Source organism: Mirounga angustirostris, unplaced genomic scaffold (assembly GCF_029215605.1).
Source record: "Mirounga angustirostris isolate CCGP_5_RB_7025 unplaced genomic scaffold, mMirAng1.0.hap1 SCAF_17, whole genome shotgun sequence".
In the NCBI taxonomy this organism is placed as follows: Eukaryota; Metazoa; Chordata; class Mammalia; order Carnivora; family Phocidae; genus Mirounga; species Mirounga angustirostris.
This window is the reverse complement of record NW_026991725.1, coordinates 975,062-999,929: the sequence shown is the minus strand read 5'-3', so window position 1 is coordinate 999,929 and position 24,868 is coordinate 975,062. Positions and strand designations below refer to the sequence as shown.

The following is a 24,868-nucleotide window of genomic DNA, read 5'->3' as shown; positions in this document are numbered from 1 at the left end:
GTAGAAGATTTAGAAAATGCACACAAATATTGGGATGAAGAAATAAAAACCCATGAACCACTACCCAAAATGTTATCATTTTGATGTTTCTTTAGTCATTTGTACTTTATAGCGTCCTTTTAAAACTTATTATATAATTACATTTTCAACACCATTAAATATTCTTTAAAAACATTAAAAATATTGTACACAATCCTATCATTATGATGTTTCATAATTTAATTATTGCTTTATTTTTATTTTTTTAAAGATTTTATTTATTTATTCGACAGAAAGAGAGACACTGAGAGAGGGAACACAAGGAGGGGGAGTGGGAGAGGGAGAAGCAGGCTTCCCACCGAGCAGGGAGCCCGATGTGGGGCTCGATCCCAGGACCCTGGGATCATGACCTGAGCCAAAGGCAGACACTTAATGACTGAGCCACCCAAGCGCCTTATTGCTTTATTTTTAGATATCAAGGTTGTTTTAAATTTTTAACTATTAGTAAAAAATGCTGCGAAAACATCCTTGAATATAAATTTTTGTATGTCTCTTTATTTTCTTTGACAAGCACTAAAGGTAGCATGTTTTCACGCATTTATTTTTATTTTATTTTTTGAGAAAACATTTCATAATGACTCTTGTCTATTTTTCTTTTTTTTTTTTAAGATTTTATTTATTTGACAGAGAGACACAGCGAGAGAGGGAACACAAGCAGGGGGAGTGGGAGAGGGAGAAGCAGGCTTCCTGCAGAGCAGGGCGCCTGATGCGGGGCTCGATCCCAGGACCCTGGGATCATGACCTGAGCTGAAGGCAGATGCTTAACGACTGAGCCCAGGCTCCTCTCTTGCCTATTTTTCTATTGGGATGTTCATATACTTCCTTTTGACTCATTAGAGCCCTCTTTTAGTTAAAGCTGTTAACCCTTTGTCATTCATATTTTTATTTCCAAATAATCTTTCTCAGTTTACCCTTTGCCCTTAAATTTTACTCTTGTTTTTTAGTGCAAAAGTTTTAAATTTTGAGCTGGTAAAATCTGTCAGTCTTTTCATTTGTGACTTGTTACTTTATTTTTTTTTAAAGATTATTTATTTTAGAAAGAGAGAGCACAAGTGGGATGGGCAGAGGGAGAGAGAGAGAATCTCAAGCAGACTCCATGCTGAGCGCAGAGCCCAACTCGGGGCTCGATCTCATGACCGAGACCATGACCTGAACCCAAACCAAGAGTCGGACACTTAACTGACTGTGCCACCCAGGCGCCCCTTCTTTGTTAACGTTTGTGCTTAGAAAAGTCCTTCTCCATCCAGAAAGTTGATGGTTCCCGTATATATATATATGTATATATATATTTTTTTCCAACAGGTTTATTTCCTTTTCACATTTAATTCTTTAATCCATTTGGAATTTAGTTTGGGTTAAGATGAGAGATGAAATTAGAATTTTATTTTTCCAAATAGTCATTCTAGCGCTAGACTTTAATTTTTCCCTTCCATTACTAAATTCTTACATATACAAAGGTATCTTTTCTGGGTTTCTGTTTGATTCCCTTGACCTGTCTGTTGAATCTTATACTGGCTCAGAGGTGAAAAAGAGCAAGGTTTGCTCACATGACGAGTGAGGCTGGAGTATTGGAAGAGTAAGGAATCAGGTCAAAAGGGAGGAGGGCCTGGGTGGTGGAGGTGGGCCATGAAGGTCAGATTTAAGAGTGTGCGTTCAATTTGTTGAGCTACGGGGCAATAGTTGGAGGCTCTGAGTGGAGGCACGGAGCTTTATAGGAGGGTCGCTGTGGCTACCAGGGCAGACCCCGTGGGACTCCCTTGGAAGCTGACAGACGTGGACCAGCAGCGGGTCAAGAGAAAGATGAAGGCGGCTTCAGGTGTGCTGTGGGAATAGACAGAAGGCTGCAAGATGCTACAGGGTGTAATCTGCAAGATGTGGAGGCTGGCTGGACTTGGGTTGGAAGGAAAGGGGGAACCAGGGAGTATGTCCCAGTGTGGCATCTGGATGACCCAGATAATTGTTCTATTAATCAAGTTTGGTTTTTTTTTTTTTTTAGTTTGTAAAAACTTACTTGATGATGGTTTAATATAAAACTATATAGAACTATTAATAATTTAGCCAGCATTGCCTGCTTATTATGTGCTGCACTGTATGAGATGCTTTTATATGCCTTATCTTGATCCTCACCCAGTCCTTCTGAGGTATGTACTCTGATTCCTATTTCACAGGTGAGGAAAATTAGCCCCCGGGAGGTTACAACTGGCTTAAGTCACACAGCTGGTTTCGGCCCTTCAGTCATGTGGGACCCTGCCTCTTCCAGGACTGGGGTGGGCCAGGGGCCTGGTCCCTCTTGTCTTTTCAGTAGCTGGTTGCTTCCTGCTGTCTTCTCCGAGTGGGTTTGTATCCATATGCTCTAGGAGAGGGTCCGACTGCCTGGCTGGTCATCATCGGATCGATCAGGACTCTGTGGACGTGGTCAGAATCAAACCAGCCTGTGTGAAAAAGAGGTGCCTTGGGCCTTGTGGCTGGGAGGTCCAGGGAGTTGGTCTGTCTGGTGCAGGCATAGCGGGATCCCAGGGATCAAACAGTCCTTCAGACTAGCACTGTCCTTCTGTACAGGCATGTGTGGTAATTTACATTTAAATTAATTAAAATTAGTACAGATAAAAATTCAGTGCCCCATTTGCTTTAGGCACATTCCAAGTGCTCAGTAAGCACCTGTGGCTAGTGGCTATGGTGTGGGACAGCACAGGCTGGAACATTTCCATCATCACAGAAAGGTCTGTTAGACGGCACTGGTTAGAAACGGAAGGCCAGACTCCCTCGGAGGTTTTCCGAGAGATGCGCAAGCCCAGAGATTCTACAGTCTGTGACTTGTCTCAGGCTGCCGGCACGTTCCTGGACCCTCTGGCGAGAAGGCATCTGCGGCGCACGAATCCAATGCCACTGGGTGGCGCCCACGAGCTGGCCACGAGCCGGTATCTTTTTAAAAAATTTTTTATTGTTATGTTAATCACCATACATTACATCATTAGTTTTTTTTTTAAAGATTTATTTATTTATTTGAGAGAGTGAGAATGAGAGAATGAGAGAGAGAGAGTACATGAGAGGGGGGAGGGCCAGAGGGAGAAGCAGGCTCCTCGCCAAGCAGGGACCCCGATGCGGGACTCGATCCAGGGACTCCAGGATCATGACCTGAGCCGAAGGCAGTTGCTCAACCAACTGAGCCACCCAGGTGCCCTCATCATTAGTTTTTGATGTAGTGTTTCATGATTCATTGTTTGTGCATAACACCCAGTGCTCCATGCAGAACGTGCCCTCCTCAATACCCACCACCAGGCTAACCCATCCTCCCACCCCCCTCCCCTCTAGAACCCTCAGTTTGTTTTTCAGAGTCCATCGTCTTTCATGGTTCGTCTACCCCTCCGATTCCCCCCCTTCATTCTTCCCCTCCTGCTACCTTCTTCTTCTTCTTCTTCTTTTTTTTTTTCTTAACATATATTGCATTATTTGTTTCAGAGGTACAGATCTGAGATTCAACAGTCTTGCACAATTCGCAGCGCTTACCAGAGCACATACCCTCCCCAGTGTCTATCACCCAGCCACCCCATCCCTCCCACCCCACCCCCCACTCCAGCAACCCTCAGTTTGTTTCCTCAGATTAAGAATTCCTCATATCAGTGAGGTCATATGATACGTGTCTTTCTCTGATTGACTTATTTCGCTCAGCATAACACCCTCCAGTTCCATCCACGTCGTTGCAAATGGCAAGATCTCATTCCTTTTGATGACGAGCCGGTATCTTTGGCAGCAGGGAGTTCACACCTAGCCGTTTCCTTGGGCCGGGGAATAGGAGCGGAGAGAACCAGGTGATGTCCAGTTCAGCAAGCCCCATGTAGTAAGTCGTGGGTCCTGGCTTCCCCTGCACTCACACACACACACACTGGTACATGCATTGAGACAGGACCTTGCTTGGGGTCACACACACAGTCACATTCACTCTCAGAAACATAGTCCCTAAAAAGCACAGGCTTTTGTTTGACGTTTGATTCCACATTCCATTATAAGAGCAATAAAAGTAGTTGCTAGTTCCAGAGCACAGGCTCTCTTATCTCATTCCATCCTCACAACTATGCTGTGAAGTGGCCCCTTCTGTTCTTTCTGTTTTAAAATGGAAGAAACCAAGGCTCAGGGTGGTAAACTGACCTGCCCCAGTCCTATAGGTGGCACAAGATGGAGGGGAACTCAACCAGGGTTGTCTTACTCCATAGGCTTTGTCATTCTGTTCTCTCTCCCTTTTGGAGCCCAACGTGAGGCTTGAACTCATGACCCCGAGATCAAGACCTGAGTCGAGATCAAAGAGTCAGACGCTTAATTGACTGAGCCACCCAGGCGCCCCTGTTCTCTTGATCATACGTAATTCTGAGCACAGGCCCAAAGGCAGACCCAGTGTCATGCTCAGACACAGGTCCAGGCATGGAAGGATAGGATGGTGCTCTCCACTCCCACAGACACACATCGATGCTGCTGGTCCCACTGAGGCTCGAGGGACACCTGGAGTAATGGGGGGATTCAGATTGGGAGGGGATGGTTGCTGCCTCCATCCCAGGGGTATGAGGCGCAGGTGTATAGAAAATCTCTTGGTAGAGCGAGAAGTGCAGTAAACAGGGGTGATGTGCCCTGCTCCAGAGTGTTGGGTGTTGTGCGGATGAAGGATGGGGTTGGAGCAGGCTTCCTGATACCTGACCTCTGGCACTTTCTGTCTTCACACCTGATCCCAGGACTTCTAGGTGTTGTTGTGGAAGCCCCATCAGCCAGAGGGTTGGATGCACTCCCTCTTTCCCTTGGGACCAAGTTAGTTTCCAGCCTTGTGGATCTGGGAGGGCTTTGTTCAGAGAACATATGTCAGACAACTCTGCCTTATGCATTTTGGTCTTCCAGCCTGGGGCCCAAGTTCCTCGGAGTGAACTGGGACCCAGGCTTTGTCGGGGGGCCCCAGCGACGTCAGCATGTCCTGCCTCCCAAATGGTATGGGTTCAGGAATTTGTGTCTGAGACAGGATAACTGTTGGGATGCTAATTCAGTTAAAAAGCCATTCAAATCAATGAGATAAAAAGTAGATTAGAGGTACCAGAGTCTGAGGGAAAGAGATATGGGGGAATTACTGCATAGTGGGTACAGAGCTTTTGTTTGGGGTGTTGAAGATTCTTGGAAATAAATAATGGTAATGGCTATACAGCACTGTGAATATAGTTAATGCCACTGAAATGCACACTTAAAAATGGTTGAAAAGCACACTTTATGTTATATATGTTTTACCACAATATAAGTATGTAAAGCAAAAAAAAAAAAAAAAGCCATTTGCCTTTATCTTTTTCTTGATCTTTTAGTCACCTGTGAGTACGGAGTAGGTGCCATTGCATCGGCTGTGGTGGGCCTTGAGCGTACAGAATAATGTGGGATGACTGTGCCCTGCATGCTCCCCCTTGGGTTAGCTGTCCGGGACTCACAGCTCACATACGCATTGAGTCAAGGTCAGAAGAGGCAGCCATGTTCCTGAGTGGCTGTGTAATAAATAAGGCATTGGAGAGAGGACAAAGCACTACTAACTAGAGCGATTACTGATTCAACAGTGGGAAAACAACACAGTTGAATGGGAAACCGTGTATGGGTTGCAAATTCTGTATACTGAGCAGAAGTAAGGAGGCTCGGCTAGAGAAGAGGAAGAGGAGGTAGGTGAAGACGCCTGTGGGGGTTTTGAAGGGGATGCCTCTGTACAGAGCCTAGTTTTACCTACAAACTTATCATGCCCTTGAAACATAGGCTTGTCACTAGTGTTTCTCTCACTTGACATGGCAGGGTCATTTTTGGCTCGCCGTTTGGACAGGAGGAGGAAGAGGGAGAGAAGAGGAGAAACTCAGCTGATAGAACTGGGTCAGAATTGGCACAGAGAAAGCAAGAACACAGGGTGTTCATGCCTTTGTGAACAGCACTGAGGTCTGATGAGGGAGAAAGAGCTGTTTGTTTAGCTAATGAATATTCACTGGGCACCTACTTTGTGCCAGGCACTGATTTGGGTGCTGGGGATCCTGCACTCAATAATGACATTCTTTGGATAAACCCCCGAACCTCTCTGAGCTTCTGTTTTCCCATCTGGAAAGTGAAGATAATGAGAGTCCCTACGTCATAGGGATATTTGAGGGTTAAATGAACTCACATGAAAAGTGCTTAGCACAGTCCTTACTGCTCATGACCATAGCTGTTACTGAAGACACTGAGAGTGGTTAGGTGATTCAGGGCTGGTCCCTGTGCTCAAGGAGCTCACAGTGTGTGGGTGACAGACGTTTAACAGCCAACTGCAAAGTGTGAGTCAATGCCAGTAGAGATGTGGGAGAAGCAGTGAATTCTTCCTCGTGGAATCAGGGAATGCTTCCTGAAGGAGGAAGCATTTGAAGGTTGAAAAGGAATCCCCCGGGGAGGGGGGAGTTGTAGGGGGCATTTCTGGGCACAAGGGCAAAGGCATGGGATGGGCAAATGTATGGAGCTGTTTGAGAAACAGTGAGTCAGGTACTGAGGCGAGTGTGGGGTATGCTCAGGGAGGGTCTCCAATGTGGTCCTGAGGAGGGGATGGGTGCCCTGGGTGAGTGGGGAAGGGAGCCCCTTGGAAGGCAGCTTTGGCAGTCCTGGGCTGGATCTGGGAGGTGAGGACACTTGCTCCTGAGGAAACTGGAGGCAGGGACTGGGGCTGGAGGGGAGGGACCTGGCCAGGGCCATGTGTGGGGGCATCTTCAGAGGAGGTGTCTGGTCCACGTCCGGTCCGTGTGAGAGGAGGGGTCCCGTAGAAGCTGGAGTTTCATGCCTAAAAGATTTGCAGAGTTGTCATGTGAGTCACTGAGCTGGGAGTGCAGGAAGGAAGCCCAGTTTTCAGGGGAAGATGATGACTTTGGCCTTGGACAGGGTGAGTTTGAGGAGCTCGAGGGTCATCCCTGTGGAGTTTAAAGTTGGGTTCTTGAGCTCAGGGTAGCTCAGCTGAGTGAATATGGAGCCAAGTCATACCCAAGTAGACTGTTAAGATCCAGACAAGCCTCATGGTACTTTCTGATGAGGGAGGCAGACAGGAACATAATAAAGAACCCAGGGGGCACGCCCAGTGGATACTTTGGGGTGTCCAGAATAACCCCTCCCTAGAAGTGACATTTGAGTGAAGACCCAAAGGAAGAGAAGGAGCCAGCCACCAGGAGCATTCCAGGCAGCGGGAACAGAACATATGTGTTGAGGCGGGAACAGGCTTGGCAGGTGCGAAGATGCAGAAGGAGGGTGGGGAATGGGTTAAGACCTGTCAGGCTTGCCCCCTGCCTGGTGGGCAGGATGCGAACACACAGTTCTCCCGTGCGTCAGCAGGTGGCGCTGCTAGCACAGACAGCCTGCTGCCCGGGTGGCCAGGAGGGCAGATGGGAGAACAGGTGTCTTGAGCTCAGGTTCGTAACCTGGGATGTGTGCTCTTGCTCTCTGGGGCCATGAGATCCACGCATGAGGGAGCCCTGGCCAGGGCCACAAGAGCAGGTGACGATTTCCTGACTTGCGCTCCCTCTGCTGTCGTTTTCGGTGTTTCTTTGCTCATCTTCTCTGTTGGCGACTGTTCCCTCCCCATTTCTGGGGATCTGTGTCTTTCCCATCTCTCTTTGCTCCTCTGTCTTGCTTGCTCTCAGTCTCTGCTCCTCCCCCTCCCATTGCTCCCTGGTGCAGCGGGTTCCTGTCTTAAAGATTAATTACTTGCTTTCCTGATGTAGCTCAGAGGGAGGGCGTGGTGAGTTAGGGTCAGGAAGGCACTTTTTTTTTTTTTTTAAATCTCTGTGCTTACCCTTCCTTCTCGGGGCTTCAGTCCTCCATGCAGGGAAAGGCCAGAGCTTGGGTAGTGACCCCCATCAGCAGGTCCCCATCTGGGGACCCCTCACTCCAGGACCCCTCGGGCCCACCTCCCGGTGCCTCGCCCAGCTCACCTGGAGCACTCCAGCAAGTGGCACTGGCCTCATGTCACCCCTGGCGGTGGGAACCTGGGCTTGACCCAAGAAGGGAGAACTGGACAGTAAAACAGATGGCATGAAACAGCAGAAGAGCTCACCATAGAGACTACTAGGAAAAGGTCATTTTGGGCGACAGAAATAAAGCATCCCCCACCCCACGCTTAGGCCGTGCCCTTTGAATGATTTCTCAGGGAGACTGACGTGGCCGCAATCTGGTGTTGACCTCCTGGCCCATCTGGCAGGATTAAGGCTGTTGGGTGAGCACAGTGCTTAAGAGCTTGGTTTCTTTCTTTCTTTTTTTTTTTTTTTTAAGATTTTTATTTATTTATTTGACAGAGAGACAGTGAGAGCAGGAACACAAGCAGGGGCAGAGGGAGAGGGAGAAGCAGGCTTCCTGCCCAGCAGGGAGCCCGATGTGGGGCTCGATCCCAGAACCCCGGGATCATGACCTGAGCTGAAGGCAGACGCTTAAGGACTGAGCCACCCAGGTGCCCCAGAAAGCTTGGTTTCTTAAAGCCTCCTGCCCGGTGGGGAGTCCAGCTCTGTACCTTATCTGAGACCCTGGGCAAATTGCTTCACCTTTCTGTCTCAGCTTTTATGTCTGTAAAATGGGAGTATTAGCAGTAATATCACACAGATTGTCATGAGGATTAATTGAGTCAACAAGTATAAAGAGCTTCTAACAGTACACATGGTGAATGCAATGAAATTGCTAGTTATAATAACATTTATTAATAATTAATAATGCTTATACTTATAATACATTAGTAATTAATTGATGTTAATAACAGCAATAGAATGGTAATGTATTATTAGTAGAATATATAGGGCTTTCTGGTCTGCTGGAAAACAGGACTGAGATATTAGCTTCCAGAAGACCTCAGCTTCCTGTGCTTGTGCTTATATACAAAAATCAACCACATGTGCAGGTCTTTGTAGTTACTGGAAAGATAACATCACATGATGTTAAAGAAAATATGAGAAAGCGCCTGGCTGGCTCAGTGGGTAGAGCGTGCAACTCTTAATCTGAGTCGTGAGTTCAAACCCCATGTTGGGTGTGGAGCCTACTTAAAAAATAAATAAAAGAAGGAAAAGAAAACAAGAAAAGTGAAGCAAAAAGCTCCTGTAATTAATCTTTTCTCCCTAACGGAAATTATTTCCAAATTTGCCTTGACATAGGCCAGTGGTTATCAAAGGGGACTACCTGGGGTACTTGTTAAAATTCAGATTCCTGGGCGCCTGGGTGGCTCAGTTGGTTAAGCGACTGCCTTCAGCTCAGGTCATGATCCTGGAGTCCCAGGATCGAGTCCTGCATCGGGCTCCCTGCTCAGCAGGGAGTCTGCTTCTCCCTCTGGCCCTCCCCCTCTCATGTGCTCTCTCTCTCTCTCTCTCAAATAAATAAATAAAATCTAAAAAAAAAATAAATAAATAAATTCAGATTCCTGGGCTTTACCCCAGATGTACCGAACTGGAGTTTGGAGGGTGGACGTGGGACTTGTAGCTTTCATGATGGCCACGCACTGTGCTTGGGCACATGGGGTGTGAGGCTCCCACCGGAAACCCTGAGCGTCAGTGGCTTTCACCTGTGCTGTCCGCCATTCTCATCCCCTGAAGGTTGGTCACCTGCACTCAGTTGTCACTGTCCTGAGACCCGTGTTTGGGACGGGTGTGGAGGAGCATCCTGAGGGAGGCGGCCCACGACCACCCAGCAGCCTTGTCTCAAGGGCATAAATAAAGGATCTGGTCCCATATTAGTGGGTATTTAGTTTGCTTCAAATTTTCCATGCCCAGAAATACCAATGGAACACCCGTTTTGGTGCATGTAGTTTCTTGCATGTGCAGAACTTATTTCCTTAGGATATATATTCCTGAGGATGACCTCTGTTTTTATGACTATAGCTAAGTGTTTCCACGATGCTTTCTAAAGTATTGTGGTTATCGTGACTGGTGCTATTTAATTATTTATTTATAATTTCTTTTGAATAGTAGATGTATTTACATGTATTTGGTTCAAAAACCAAATTGACATAAAAATATATATGGTGGGAAGATTTGCTCTTACTACAGGTCCACCCTGTCACCTCCTTCTTAAATCCACTTACGAGGTTCTTTCCAGTGCTCCTATATATATTCCTATATAATATGAACATATATATATATATTTTTTTAGATTTTATTTATTTGACAGAGCAAGTGAGAGAGAGAGAGAGAACGAGCAAGGGGAAGGAGCACAGGCAGAGGGAGAAGCAGGCTTCCCACGGAGCAGGGAGCCCAATGCGGGGCTTGATCCCAGGATCCTGGGATCATGACCTGAGCCGAAGGCAGACGCTTAACGACTAAGCCACCCAGGTGCCCCTTCAGCCCTCATCTTTATTTTTTTTATTTTATTTTTTTTAAAGATTTTATTTATTAGAGAGAGAGAGAAACAGCATGAGAGGGGATAGGGTCAAAGGGAGAAGCAGGCTCCCCGCTGAGCCAGGAGCCCGATGTGGGACTCCATCCCAGGACTCCGGGATCATGACCTGAGCCGAAGGCAGTCGCTTAACCAACTGAGCCACCCAGGCACCCTATTTTTTTTTAATTATAGGTTTTTATTTATTTGAGAGATTAAGAGAGAGGGAGAGCGAGCATGAGTGGGGAGGGGAGGGGCACTGGAAGAGGGAGAAGCAGACATCCCACTGAGCAGGGAGCCTGACGCGGGGCTCGATCCCAAACTCCCTGAAATAATACCATTCTCTGATGTAACCGCAATACTATTATCACATGTAAGCGAATTAATATTAATTTAATAATATAATTTAATATCTGATGTGTATCTAAATGTTTCCAGTTGTTCTAAGTTTGGATATGGACTGTGTGGTAGATATTACTGACTTCTTGTTAGCGCCCACTCCCTGCACTTGGTCGTCATACCTCTTCAGTCCCCTTACATACAGAACAGCAGAGCTGGCAAAGTGGTTCTATAGAATGTCCCACATTTTGAATTTGTCTGAATGTTCCCCTCCCTCCTTTTTTAAACACTTCCCTTGAATAGTCCTTGATTTTATTGAAGAAAGATGAAATGAGTGACCTGCATGCTGACAGCAGAGAGGAAGAGAGAAATTCCTGTTTTATCCTCAGCGTCAGAATCATGCCATCTGCTTTCCCCTGGGTAGGGTCGAGGACTCTCTGCGAACTGTCCCCAAGCCTGTCGCTCATTGGGCAGGTTGGTGCATCGAGGTCTGTTTGTGTTTGAGAAGCAGTTTCAGGGGTTCCTCCCGGGAAGTCTTCTCCATGGTCCACCTCGGGGGTGCTTCCCTGGGTGAGGGAGTCATCGATGTGGCCTTCTTACTTGCCTAAAGCTGTTATTTTGCCCCCTCGTGTGTGTCCTTACCCATTGGGTAGAGATCTGCATTAATAGGCTACTCATCTAATTGAGATTGGCTTAAGGAAAAAAAGAAAAACATCGAAAGGAAAAAGAAATCCAAAAAAGCTCTTGTGATGGATACGTTTATGAAAACTTGGCTTCGGGAATGGCTGGATCCAGGTGGGTCAGGAAATGTTAGACAGTCTGTTTGGCTCTGGTTTCCTCTGCATTCACTTCATTCACAGGCAACTCTCCCAGCGTAGCTGCCGACATTGGAAACTCCAGGGGGTAGTAAGCTGTTTCTTCCTGTGGTGCCAGCAGAGAGTCAGGCGTTCACTCTGGACCAGCGAGGTTAACATGCCCATCCCTGAAGCAATCACTGTGGCCTAGTGAATGGAATACATGGATTGGTCAGGCCTGTCCCATGGTACCCACCCGAGAGTTCAGGTTGGGTAGGTTGAGAGAAGGACAGCCCCACCTGAGTCACAAAAAACAACGGTGGTGTCAGAGTCCTTCCCAAGGGAAAATCAAGGTTTTTCAACCAAGAGGGGCCTGGGTACTGAGCGGGCAGAAATCTGGTGACAGGCTTGGGGAACCTCTGGCCCAGTCATCACCTCCTCTCCTGGAGCCTCCAGTACTCTTCATTTTGGATTTTGTGGGAATCAATATCTATGGGGATCATTTGTGGCTGGGTCCCAGCTCTGCTTTCTTAGTAGCTATGTGATCCTGAATAGAAGCGTTAACCTCTCTGGGTCTTAGTTTACCCATCCAGCAAATGGTGAGGATATATATTTTAAAAAGATTTTATTTATTTATTTATTTGAGAGACAGAGTGAATGAGTAAGCATGAGTGGAGGGTGTGGGGAGGGGCAGAGGGAGCGGGAGAAGCAGGCTCTCCACTGAGTAGGGAGCTCACCTCAGGGCTGGATCCCAGGACCCCGGGATCATGGCCTGTGCCAAAGGCAGCCGCTTAGCTGACTGAGCCACCCAGGCTGCTTAGGATGGGCAACGCCTGCCCTCAGAGCTGTTCCTGTACAGCTGGGATGGTGACCTACACCAGGCCATGGACACCTCAGGATGGGTGGGGTGATTTCTCCACGGGGGACCATCTGAGCCCTTCGCTCCTTGTCCGAGCTCCATGTGAGGAGAGGAAGAAGGTGGAAATGCATGGGCTGATGCAGTGATTCCAAAGTTGGAACTGGGAAAAGTGACATTAGGTGGTACACAGCATTGCCTGACACTGGTCACCAGAGAGAAAGCCATTCACTTTTCGGATCTCTTTTGGTGCTCCTCACAACCTCAAGGAGGAAATCTCAGTTAGGTGCTAATATGTCTTTAACATCTCTGTAACATTTGCTGATCTTTCTTATTAATAGAGACAGTGGGTCTAGACTCAGGGCCTTGGGCAGGCAACAGTGTCCAGCTAGCTGAAACGTAATAACCTTGCTTGATTTTCATCATATTTATTTTTTTGGGGGGGGGGTTGTCAAATGATCCCGTATTGAGATATTTTCCTTTGCAGTTCTTACCTAGCAGGGCATCCCACAGCACCACTGTTGACGTCATCTGTGAGGTCAGGAGGGTGGTGACGTCAACGCTGCAGCCCACAGACGGGGCAGTCCCTGGGGTCTCTTCAGTGGTTCCAGAGAGTTCTCTGGCTAAAGATGGGTGCCGCATCTGTCGGGCAATGTTGACAACCTCATTGAAAGTGATATTTCCACCGTGCTTCATGTTTTTCTACTTCTTTCTGTCTCTTGGCGGTTCTTTGAGGGCTTTGATTTGATAATCAGGGCAGAGGCAGAAGGTCCCACTTCAGTCTGGGCCTGTCTGTTCTGAACGGTCAGTTTCACTGTCATCCTTGGGCCCTTCCAATCACCGGCTGCCTTGGCCATGTCATCACCAGCCTTTCTCGGAGACAGCCCCAGGGGGCCGATCTCTGGGGCCAGGGCAGACAGATGTGGCACCCACATCCCCCCTGGTGTGCCGCGGGTATACGACTTTGATCTCACTGGGCCTGAACTTAGACCTCGTGGTGGAGGTGGCTGGTGTCGGATGAACCAGATTCGGGACCACCTAAGACAGTTGCACCTTCGCTGCAGTTACGCTCTTATTCTTCTAAAAATGCTTAGAAAAACTCCCTCTAGGCTTGGCAGGAGATACGGTATTTTTGGCGCCCTCTCCTCCCTAGGGTTGTTTAAAGCTGGGGTGGCTTTCAGGCACTCCAAAAGAAACCATGGAGCTGGAGTGGCTGCCTTGCAGTGGCTAGACTCACCGGGCTGCACCAGCTGCACCAGCAGGGCCCTAAGAAGTCATGCTTTCAGCCGCCCCATCTGAGTCTTTCCACCTGTGAGGGGAGGAGGTAGTTTTCCAGCCCTGGGACCTTAGTGCTCTGCCTTACCCTACAGCCAGCCAAACCTGTTCTGTCAAGTCAAAAGCCTAAAGATCTTCTGGGACCAAGGAAGCTCAGACTCCAGGACATAGGGTCCTCCTGGAGGGGTACCCTTCCTTACTTCCTTCTTACTCCTTTCCTCCCTGCTTCCCTCCTTCCTCCCTTCCAATAATGTTTACTGAGGTTATTACGTTTCAGCTAGCTGGACACTGTTGCCTGCCTGCGTTGGAGTGTGTCAGATGCCATTCTGGGTGCAGGGTGGGGTGGAGGGAAATGGTGGTGATGTCTGAGATGTCTATGGTGTCTGCCCCTGGGGGGTTTATATGCCACTGGGACAGAAAGACCAGACAACAGGTGAACAGACAAATCAATCAAAACAAAACAAAACAAGCTAGGTGCCCCGTAACCAAGGGGATGTACTCTAGGTAAGTGCTCAGTGAAGGCCTCTCTGGGGAGGGCATTCTTTTGGGACCGATCAAAGCCGAGAAAGCAACTCAGTTGATTTCCCCATTGGATCGTTGGGTTACATTACACCGTCAATCCATTGTCCCGCCTCTGTTTATTCTGGGGCATCCCACTGCGGGGCGGGGTGGGTTGCAACTGTCTCTGCTCCAGATCCCTGCTTTCCCAGCATGGTGAAGAGAGTGATTCTCATAACTGACATGGGGCCACGTGAAGGTCACAGCTGGCTTTTTCTGGAGACTATCTTAGGACACCCTGACCTGTCCCCTGCTGTGACAGATTTGATGGATGGTGTTCACACAAAGCTGGCGCCTGAGCCTGGCTCCCCATAACCTTGAAACTGCTCTAATCTATTAAGAAGAAGGGACGAATTGGGAGACTTTGGTCCTTTAGTTATTAGCTGCAACCCATCATTTTGGACCCATGCGGTCCCTGATCCTGCCTTGTGACCTAGTGAAGGGGGCTGGGGCAGGGGAGAAAATGGATGGAAGCAAAGAGTTTGGAGCCTTGGGTAAAAGGAACACGGACCCTGCACAGCTCTGGGACTTGGGGGAGGTTAAGATGGTGGGAACTAAATGGGGTTTTCCCTAAGGGTGGAGGGGAGTTGCTTACCAAAAGAGCTGAGGTTACAGCAGGAGTAATCCAGGCTAGACAGCTGGAAGGACTTTCCTAATAGAAAGCACGGAAGGGCCCCTGAAAGCCTGTCTGGTAGAAAGCCTGCAAAGCTCAGACAGCTGCTCGGCAGGAGTCTCAGGGCTGGGCCCAGTGGGGCGAAGCTCAAAACCCAGGGAGTCTATGTCAACACAGAAGGTAAGCTTTGTGTTTGTCTTTGAGGCTAAGAGGACTTAATGTCAGAGTGGGAAAGAGCTATTAACACATCAGAGAGTCCCAGTCCAGAGTCCCTTGTGAAGGAAACACATCTCGGTGGAGCCGAAAAGCTTTGATTATCTCCACCCATGGGGCAATTTCCTCTAGAAACGAGTATCCATCCCAGAGAAGCAAGAGATTAGTTCAGACAACAGAAAACAAATTAAGATTTATCAGGAATCAGGTAGACCAGGGGCCCGAACCTGAGTTTTCTGGTTGACCAGGCTCAGGAGCTGTCTGCGGTCCACACAGCGATCCTCCTGGTGTCGACTCGGAGGTGAACTCAGTGCTCCTACCTGGTCTGTTGCCAGCTAGGACCCTCTGCTTGGCATCCCATCCCTGCCCCCGTGCACACATATGGCAAATATGTACAAGTCACGAGCAGAAAGGGGAGCCTAGGAGAGGTCCTAAAGTGAGGCTCACAGCACCCCTCAGTGCTTCCTCTCACTTTTGCCAAGCTCAGCTATTTGGTTTCCTGGTGAACAGTCCCTGAGCAAGGATTCAAAACAGCGCAGTGAGAGAGGCCCCTGAAAGAGTACTTGTCAGGGCTGTCACAGGCATCCTCATTTAAAAATTTGACAATATCCATCTTTTTACTTGGAAAACCAAAATGGAGTCCTTATAAATTTGTATATAGTAGAAAAATACAAAGACAACAATAAAAATCATCATTTACTTCCTGAGATAATCTGTTCAGCTTTCCTTCCCACTTTTACTTCTGATTACGGAAAATGTCAAGCACATACACAGTAAATAGAATCATGCACCCAACAGTTATCAATGCTGTGCTGTTCGTTCCTGAGTCAGCTAGACCTCCCCCAGCCCACTCTGCCACTCTATTCTTACTGCCCTTACTATTAATTTCAGTGTTTGGGGGGTAAAATTTACATACATTGAAATGCACAGATCTTAATTGTACATTTTGGACAAATGGATTCCACCACGCTATCTTGATATAGAACCTTTCTGTCTATCCAGAAACTCCCTTACTCCCAGAGGCAAATACTGTCCTAATTTTTGCACCTTAGATTGTCTGTTTTAGAACTTCATATAAATGGAATCATACTTTTTTTTTTGTATCTAGCTTTTTTTACTCAGTATAGTGTTTTAGAAAGTCATCCATATTGTTGCATGTCTTGGTATTTTGTTCCTTTTTATTACCAAGTGGTATTCCGTGGTATGGATATTCCACAGTTTGTTTATGGACTGTCCATTTTGTTTATTTTTTTTTTAATTTTTAAAGATTTATTTATTTATTAATTTTAAAGATTTTTATTTATTTATTTTGAGACAGAGAGAATGAGAGACAGAGAGCATGAGATGGAGGGAGAAGCATGTCAGAGGGAGAAGCAGACTCCCTGCCGAGCAGGGAGCCCGATGCGGGACTCGATCCCGGGACTCCAGGATCATGACCTGAGCCGAAGGCAGTCGCTCAACCAACTGAGCCACCCAGGCGCCCCAGATTTTATTTATTTGACAGAGATACAGCGAGGGAGAGTGCACAAGCAGGGGGAGTGGGAGAGGGAGAAGCAGGCTCCCACTGAGCAGGGAGCCCGATGTGGGGCTCGATCCCAGGACCCTGGGATCATGACCTGAGCCGAAGGCAGACTCTTAACCCACTGAGCCACCCGGGCATCCCAGGACTGTCCATTTTGAAGTTTATTTAAATTTTTTATTGTTATGTTAATCACCATACATTACATCATTAGTTTTTGATGTAGTGTTCCATGATTCATTGTTTGTGCATAACACCCAGTGCTCCATGCAGAATGGGCCCTCTTTATTTGTTTATTTTTAAGTAATCTCTACACCCAGTGTGGGACTCAGACTCACAATCCAGAGATCAGGCGTTGCCAGCCAGGCGCCCCTAGACTGTCCATTTTGAGTAAAGCTACTGTGAACGTTTTCATACAAGTCTTTGTGTGGACTGTGTGTACTCATGGTGGTACTATTCTCCACATTTTACAGATGACAAAACTTGAGGCTCAGAGAGGTTAAATTTCTAGCCCAAGGCCACACAGATAGTAAAAGTTGGAGATGGGACTCTAACCTAGGTTTGTCTTTTAGTTTTTATTCCCTCCCTGTGGTAGCTTTGTGCCACAGCTGTTTGGGGTCACTAATTATAGGGACAAATGGGTCCTCAGCTCAACGGCCTGTTCGTAACTGAGTTTTAGTGCAGCCCAAAGGGTAGTATTGATCATAACGTCTCCGACTCACCAAGAAAAGGTTATGTTAAACCTGCCTTTAAAAAGAACGAAAATGTGTAAGACTTTTAGGGAAATTTTCAGCCAAGGTTATTACACTAAAAGCAAGCCGGCAAACAAAAAGTTTTGCTACTCAGAGCTCTAGTTGTCTGGAAATCTCAGGCGTAATATGTCATTTCTCAAGGAAGCTAGAGACAGAAGGCGTGACTGGATGTATAAAATAGTATATAAATAATACATGTATAAGAAACCATTCTGTTCTTTGTAGATCCAAACAGAATAGGTTTTTGGAGCGTCTGCTGGTTCTTGCTTGGAAAGATGTTGCTAAGCAATGTTGCTAATATTATGGAAGGACAGCTTTCCTCCTCGCTTTTCCACTCAGCCCCAGGAAGCCCGGGAGTGGAAGTGCCTTCAGGGTAGACACAGCTGGTGAAGCTTGGTGATCTGTGACATGGGGGCCAGGGATCCTGGGGGTGAGAGGAGTGTGCTGCAGGCCACCCAGTCCTCAGCCTCCTCTGTTCCTGAGTCTCTGGAGGGACCCTTGGGTGGCCTGCAAGCAAAATGTCACACACGGAAGAGTGCTTTTGAATATTTCTACTGTGGGAAAAATTAGAGTCATGCCACTTAGATTCATGGGTTCAAATTCCCTAAATGAGCCAAAAAGAAGTATTTTAAATACCTTCAGTAACCCAGGAATAGATCAAGAACTCCTTTCTTCCTCCTTCTACCCCCGTTTTTGTAACCCCCGAGCAGAAAATCAGCCAAGTCCTGATTGACATCATGCATGGCAAGCTCTGGGTACCAAATGATGTGCAGCCCGAGGGCTGGATCCTTGCCACTGAGTGGGCTCTGTGGGTTTCCTCAGGCATGGTTTCCTTTCCCTGAAGCTTGAAAATGCCACACAAGTCACCAAGATCCGTTTCCAAAATCTGAGCCAGTTGCTAGGCAGATCCACTGTTTAGTATGAAATGAGTGGCTCCAGGGAAAGCACGGCTGGGCCAGGGCTCCCGAGGCTTGCCTTTGCGGCCTCCAGGCTGGGTCTGGACATGACTGTTGCTGTCGCTGAAGGACCCTGTTGTGGGGTGGGCCCTCTTGGGGGCTGCTGGTGGGCTCCGAGAGGGGACGTTAGGAGCTGGGAGGAGAGTCAATGTGTTGGGTGTTGACAAAGACCCCTCCTGCACCTCTGTTTTCAAAGTAGAAATCATGGGGCACATGGGGGGCTCAGTCAAGCATCTGACTCTTGATTGCGGCTCAGGACTTGATCTGAGGGTCGGGAGTTCAAGCCCCGTGTTGGGGGCTGGACGTGGAACCTACTTAAAAACAAAACAAAATATAAATGGCTTCCACACCTCAAACCTTCCCAGCCTTTCCCTTCTCTCTCTTTCCCTCCTCAGCATCCCCTCCCGCTCCCCTGTCCTCTTTCTTCTCTTCTTCCTGTGCTGGTATCCCAGAGACGCAGCTGTAACGAGGCCCAGCAGGGGGCGCCGACGAACCTGCCACGAATGAATGACGTCCGGTTGCCCAAGGAGCACAGGTGTGAGTGCTCTGCGGCAGTGAGAGTGACAGAGGCTTCAGAGGCTCGGGCTGCTGTACATACGCGGGTGCCCCAAAGGCATAAGAGAGTGGCGGTGCTGGCCTGAGCACGTCCAAGGTGGTGCGATCCATAGGGCGGTCGGGGACGCTGTCCCCGGCAGAGGGGAGGGGCAAGGAAGGCATCGGAAAGAAGTCAGGTTTTCCTAAAAGGCCCCGCCCTGCTGGCTCCAGAGCCCTTCTTTGCTGCGCATCTACTCCCAATCCTAGTCAAGCCTCATTTTGCAGAGGCATGGAGGCACCCAAGCTGGAGGTGGAGAGGGGACGGGAGGGAAGGGGAGGGGACGGGAGGGGAGGGGAGGGAGAGCTTGCACCCGTCTCTCTCTGAAACCTGGGCGCTGGCAGCCGGGCCGAGTCCCAGTTTCGCACGGATGTGTCTCCTGGAGCGGGTTCCCAGGCACAGAAGGCCCTTTTCTTTAGGACCAAGCATGCGTGTCTGTCTGTCTCACCCCACTGGCCCCTTAGGAACGGGCTGTGCAGCTGTCTGCCCTCTGTTCATGATTAACTTCCCTGTCGTGCCCTCCCCCCACTCCATCCAGGCCCCCTCAGCCTTTGGGTTTCCCCCGACTGGGGCAGAGACCCAGGTTGGCAGCTGCCTGGCACTTTGTTCTCGGGGACTGCAGGCTTGGGGGTGGGGCGGGGGTGGGCTGGAACAGACCTTTGAGGTCCTGTGAGCTGCTGGCGGTGCAGATCGGGAGACCCCTTTTCTGCAGTCCTCCCTGACCTCCCTCGCTCTGGTCTGGATGTGTCTAGCCTTCTCTGTTGGGTCATGAATGTGAAAAGTGTTCCCTTTCGATTCTCTTTCAAACTTTGTGATTTCTTTAAGGACCGTGTCTTTGGTGCAAGTGTGTGGCTAACACCTCATACTTGCCTATTTTTCTCTTTTAACGAAGTTGTTTTAAGCTCAGAGCCTTTGTCAGGCAATAGTATTGAGCTAGTTTAATAAGTTTGTATTTGTTTTCATAGTATGAATGGCAAGCGATAAAAGATTTTCATTTAGGGTGGTAATGTTTTCTTTTTAAATTAAATAAAAGAGTGAGTTGATTTAATTAAGGAAAAATAATAAATAAATGACAGGGTATGTTAAGCCAAAAAATGGTGAAGGGGGTATGTGAATGTGAATGTGAATGGCCTAATTTTGGGGAATGGTGGCCGGGTCACACTGCACAAGGTAGCCTGGAATGGGATTGATCCCATGGTTTCATGTGTGTTAGCACTGTTTGTTTTGGGCGAAGGTGGTCTATTTCTCACTTATCCCAGTCTCTCTGCACAAAGTATTTAATAAAAGTTGGTGGAATGGGGAGGTCTAGCATAGATGGCCGTTGTATGCTCTGCCTTATGCCAGGGAGATGGAGGGGTGCCCCCATCCCACCAGCACCTGGCGCCCCATTGTGGCACACACCCCATGATAATACTTCCCTTTCTCCTGCATACTCCACGCAAGCTTCATCTTCACTTCAGATGGTCACTGGCCAGCTTGTTATGCTTTGGTGTTTTGGTGTGGGGTATGGGCAGAAGGAAGGGCTTCCTCACCCCCAGCAAACTTCTACCTCTAGGGCCTCAGGAATCAGATCAGGTTTTGGTCTTTTAGGGACAACCTTGTGTTTTCAGCCATGTTGGGGCTGGAAACATTGTGGTCGTAGAGGTACTGAGAGTGCCTGGAGCCGTAGAACAAGAAGGTTAACCTGCTTGGTGGAAAGATTTTTTGCCTTCATTCCTGTGCCCTGTTGCCCACTGATGCACTTGACCTGAAATACCTCCCAGGCGGTGGGCGATGGACTGGAGCCACCCATATTCACTCCCCTGGGAAGGGGTCAGGCCTTGCACTGAGACGCAGCTTTCTTCTGTGTATGGGTGGATAGAATACACCCCATGCTGGGCTAGACCTATGGCCAGTGCCCCCACCACCCTCCGTGTCCTCTAGCTGAATAGTCCAGTTCTGTGTTCTGCCAGAGGCAAAAGCCCTGGGCTGCTTGTGCTTGTGCCCTGCCCTCCTCCCCACTGAGGACACTCCTTTCCCCATTCTTTTTTCCAGACTGATTCGCAGGTCCCTACTGGTGTACTCCTTGCAGCAGGCCTAGCCACAATCCCAGGGTGGGGCCTGGGTCACTCACTCTCTGGCTATAAATAGATGTCCATGGCTCTCTCTGTGATCTCCCACCACCCAGGCAGGCCCAGGAGGGCCTGGGCCATTGCTAATGGATGCTTCATAAATAAAGCAGACACATTTTGGCACCACCCTGGGGTTCTCTCCTCTCCACCCCAACTCCAGTGCCTGCTAGAAACTCTGCCCACTGGAGAGGCAGGGTTGAGGCCTCAGGTCCTGGAATTCATTTCCAGCCCTGTCCCTCTCTGGCAGGTTCCCTCCCCTGCATGATTCTCTGTGCTTGCATGAACACCAGACTATATTAAAAACAAAAACAAAACAACAAAACCCACAACAAGGCAAATTGCCTCAGGGACCTTTATGGCCCCAAAGGGCTGTTTCGGAAGATGGACTAATTGGCTTATTTTAATTCCCTCCAGCCCTCTGCCCAAGTCCCTTCTCTGGGGGAAGGAGAAGCAAAGCCAGTGTGGACGTGGGGGCCGGGGGTGGTGGTGGTGGTGGTGGTGGTGGTGGTGATGGTGGTGAGAGGGGCTAGGCTTACTGGCAGCAGATGGAAGTGAGGGAGTGGGGCTGCCCATATCAGGGATTCAGCCGCGGCCCGTTCCCTACGAGCTGGCCAGGGACCTTCTGTCTTTCGGTTCTGAAGTGAAGATGAAGCTTGCCTGGGGTATGCAAGAGAAAGTCCGCGGCAATCGGGCGCTAGGTGCTGGTGGGGTGGGGGCGCCCCTTCGTCTCCCTGGCAACCCAGGACGCCAGGCAGAGGTGTAGCCTCAGTGAAATTGATCACGGACCCCCGAGTTGTGTCAGACTTCCAGGACAGGGGAAACAAAGGTTAACCGGGGACTGACCCCAGCCCAGGTAGGCGCCGATGCTCGAGTAGCCCCCTCCAGCCTCGCAGGACCGCCCCTCCCCGGACTTGGGGAAAGGGAGGAGGTAGCATCCCGCTGAGTCAAAACGCCAGGGAACCTCAGGCCGGGGAGGGCGGGCGCTGGGCGCGGGGTGCCCTCTCTAACCGCCTGGCCCTGGGCCGGGGGAGATCCCGCGGCGGTGCCCGTGTACGCAGGCAGTTTCGCACGGACTGAGGACGCGCGTTTCGTCTCGGTGCATGTTTTTTCTCCCTGTGTTTTAAAGACAGTGACAGCATTGGAGAAGTATCCCGGCGGGCCGGGCTGGGAGAGCGCGTCAGCCGCCTTTGCCTGGGGAGGGAGCCCGGGGCCCCGCCAGCGGAGGGGGGGTGGGGGAGCGCAGAGGAGGGGACGGAGAGGGAGCGGCGAGAGAAGGCGGGGGGGGGTGGCTGCCCGTCCGGAGGGGAAGGGAGGGAGCCCGGGAGCCGAGCAGAGGGCGAGCGCGGCGCCGAGCCCCCCGGGGCGCTGAGCGCCAGCGGGCCGCCTGAACCGCCCGCAGCTGGGGTGCCCGGGTCGGGGCACGGGAGGCGGGGCCGGGGCGGGGTCCCGGCGCGGGCGGCGCGTCGGAGCCCGAGACCCGGAGCCGCCCGTCCGGGCCGCACCCGGAGCGAGCCTTGGAAATGCCTGCGCTGGGGGAGCGGGCGCCGGCCGCCCGGCGGGCTCCGAGGAGACGCTGAAGGTCGCCGGGAAGTGAGCACCCGGTCACCTGACCCCCGGGGCGCACCTAGGCGGGGCGGGGCCCATGAGAGGCGGGCGGCCGGGGGCCGGGGCGCAGGGGCTGGGAGCGAGTGGCGCGGAGCGCGCGGAGCCGGGCCGACGGGGGCGCGCTGCGGGCGGGCGAGGGCGCGGCCGGGCACCGCCGGCGGCCTCGCTATGTCCCAACCCGCGGGGAGGATGCATTGCCGAAAGGCAGGGATCCGCGCCGCGGTGGTGCTCATCGGACTCCTGCACAAATCCCGAAAACAGAATAAAGAGAAAAGGTAAAGCCTGGCAGTGCCGCCTCCCCCTTCCCTCCACTCTCATGCTAAATCCCCGCTTTCTTTGAGATAGACTTTTCCAAAAAGCCTTTGGCCCCGAGTTGGTTGGGAAAAACCTCCGCTCCACGCGTCGGGGGAGCGACTCAGGAGCTTCGCCCCGGACACCGGCTGTTGGGAGAAAGCCGAGGCAGGACTTTGGCTGGGTCGGAGGGTGGCTGGGAGGGCCCTTCGGGATCCATCAGCAACAGAGGGGCACTAAGTGTTTCGTCCCCATTCCCATTTGCCCATTTCGTTCCCATTTGCCCATCGCAGCGCCCTTCCTGAAGTCTGCAGCACGGGTAGCATTGATCCGACCCGGGTGACAGCCCCTGGCTCAGCCCGAGTGGCCCAATGCGCCGGAGATGCTATTTGCTTCTCTGCAACTTGGCTGAGCCCGCGAGGTGCCCGCCAGGCCGGGATCTGCTTGCCTTGTGCACAGTGTGGGCAGGCAAGGAGCAAGTTTGGAGGTGGCTTGACAGCCCCCTCCCCCCTTCTTTGGATTTTTTTTCTCTTTGCATCTTCACCTTTCTTGGGTTTACTCTACTAATTGTTTGCTCCTGGGTGTTGGAAATCGTTCTCTCCAGCTATTTCAGAGATACCCTGGATGACCTGTGGGGTAAAGAGGTGGGGGTTTGGGGCTGGCAAAGGAGCTTCTGGGGCAGCTTCCTGGGCTCCAGTCCCTTGCTGCAGGCTTGATGTCCACAAGACCCAAGGGAGCTGCTCACACAGGCTGGCACACACTCCTCTGCCAGGGTTCCTGAGCCCAAAGCTGCCTAGCAACTGGGGTTCATCAGAGCCAACTGTCCACAGAGATGTTGCAAGGATTTGGGGTGACTCCAGGGGCCCTGCTGGATCCTGATTTCCAGAGGAGTTTGCAGTGGTTAGTGCTGTGCTCTGCATTAGACAAGGGCTAAGACAAGGGCAGCGGAGCCAGAGATACCTGGGTGGTGATAGGTGACCCCTGGGCTTGCCCAGAAGCTGGGTGTGCCTGATGGGGGGGAGTGGTGGGCAGTGGATTAGAGCACTTTGAGAAGCTGGCATGGGTTGCCTCTGTGGTGTGGCTGTCCCCTATCTCTCTTGTCCCTCTTCCTATGATGCAGTCTGATTCGATGTTTCCCATAGCTAAGGTGACTAGCTGGTGAAATGACTTCAGGTGGTTAAGCATGAAATAACATTGAGTCACCTAGTGAGAAGGTTCTTCCCTTTTCAGTTCCCTACTAATGCATGTGATTTCTTCAAGGGGAAAGTTTCAGGTTGGTGTTAGTCTGGCTTTAACACCTTTTTAACACTTGCTAATCTTTCTTTCATAACAAAGAGAAAACAGACCTCTGGCTCTGGGCCTTTAAGTGGGGAACAGTGCCTGCCTACAATTTAGGTTGTTTTTGTGCTATTTATTTTTAGGATTCTCTCCTAGTTAGGGTCAGTGGTACTGGTTTTCCTTTTTGTGGTGGTGATATAAAACCTCACTTTAAATGTATTAAGTCACAAGAATGAGTCCATTTAATAGAAATAGTAATAGTACAGATGGTATAGAATGTGGCAGAAATCCTGCAAGTGATGTAGGGAATGGCTGATGCTGGGGACAAACCTGTCTAGCAGTAAAAGCTACCAGCAGGACTCTGGAGCCCAGTGCTCCAGGTCTGGGCCCCATTTCCCCCTAGACTTTGATTCTCTTCCATTCCCTGTCCTTCAGCATTTTATCTGTAGAGGGGGGGATGACTAAGCCAACCCTCTAAAGTCAGAGGGATAGGGGATGGCTGTTCTGAGACAACCGGCGCCTGTTTTGAGGAATGAGAAGGATGATGTGCTTGATAGACAGGCAGCTGCCTCAGACCAGTTCCTGTTTCTGAGAATAGAGTGTATGGTGGGGTGGAGGGTTCCTGCACAGTCCTGGCTTATCCGTTGACTATGATGTGGTAGTATCAGTGTAATCTCCCTGAGCCTGTTTCTGTGTCCATACAAAAGGTCGAAGTGAGATA

At 50.0% G+C, this 24,868-nt stretch overlaps 1 protein-coding gene across 3 annotated transcripts in view; it reads left to right on the top strand.

Moving 5' to 3' along the window:
- Window positions 1–24,868, top strand: part of RAP1GAP2 (RAP1 GTPase activating protein 2) — a 237,350-nt gene that overhangs the window by 56,582 nt on the left and 155,900 nt on the right. The window contains exon 1 of one of the 3 annotated variants that reach the window (XM_064583726.1): window positions 22,331–22,853. The exons of the other annotated variants lie outside the window; for them this stretch is intronic. Within the exon in view, the coding sequence (XP_064439796.1) occupies window positions 22,747–22,853 (107 nt within the window). The 5' untranslated portion in view covers window positions 22,331–22,746. Of the gene's footprint in view, window positions 1–22,330; window positions 22,854–24,868 lie in introns of those variants that run through there. 3 annotated transcript variants of the gene reach the window in all.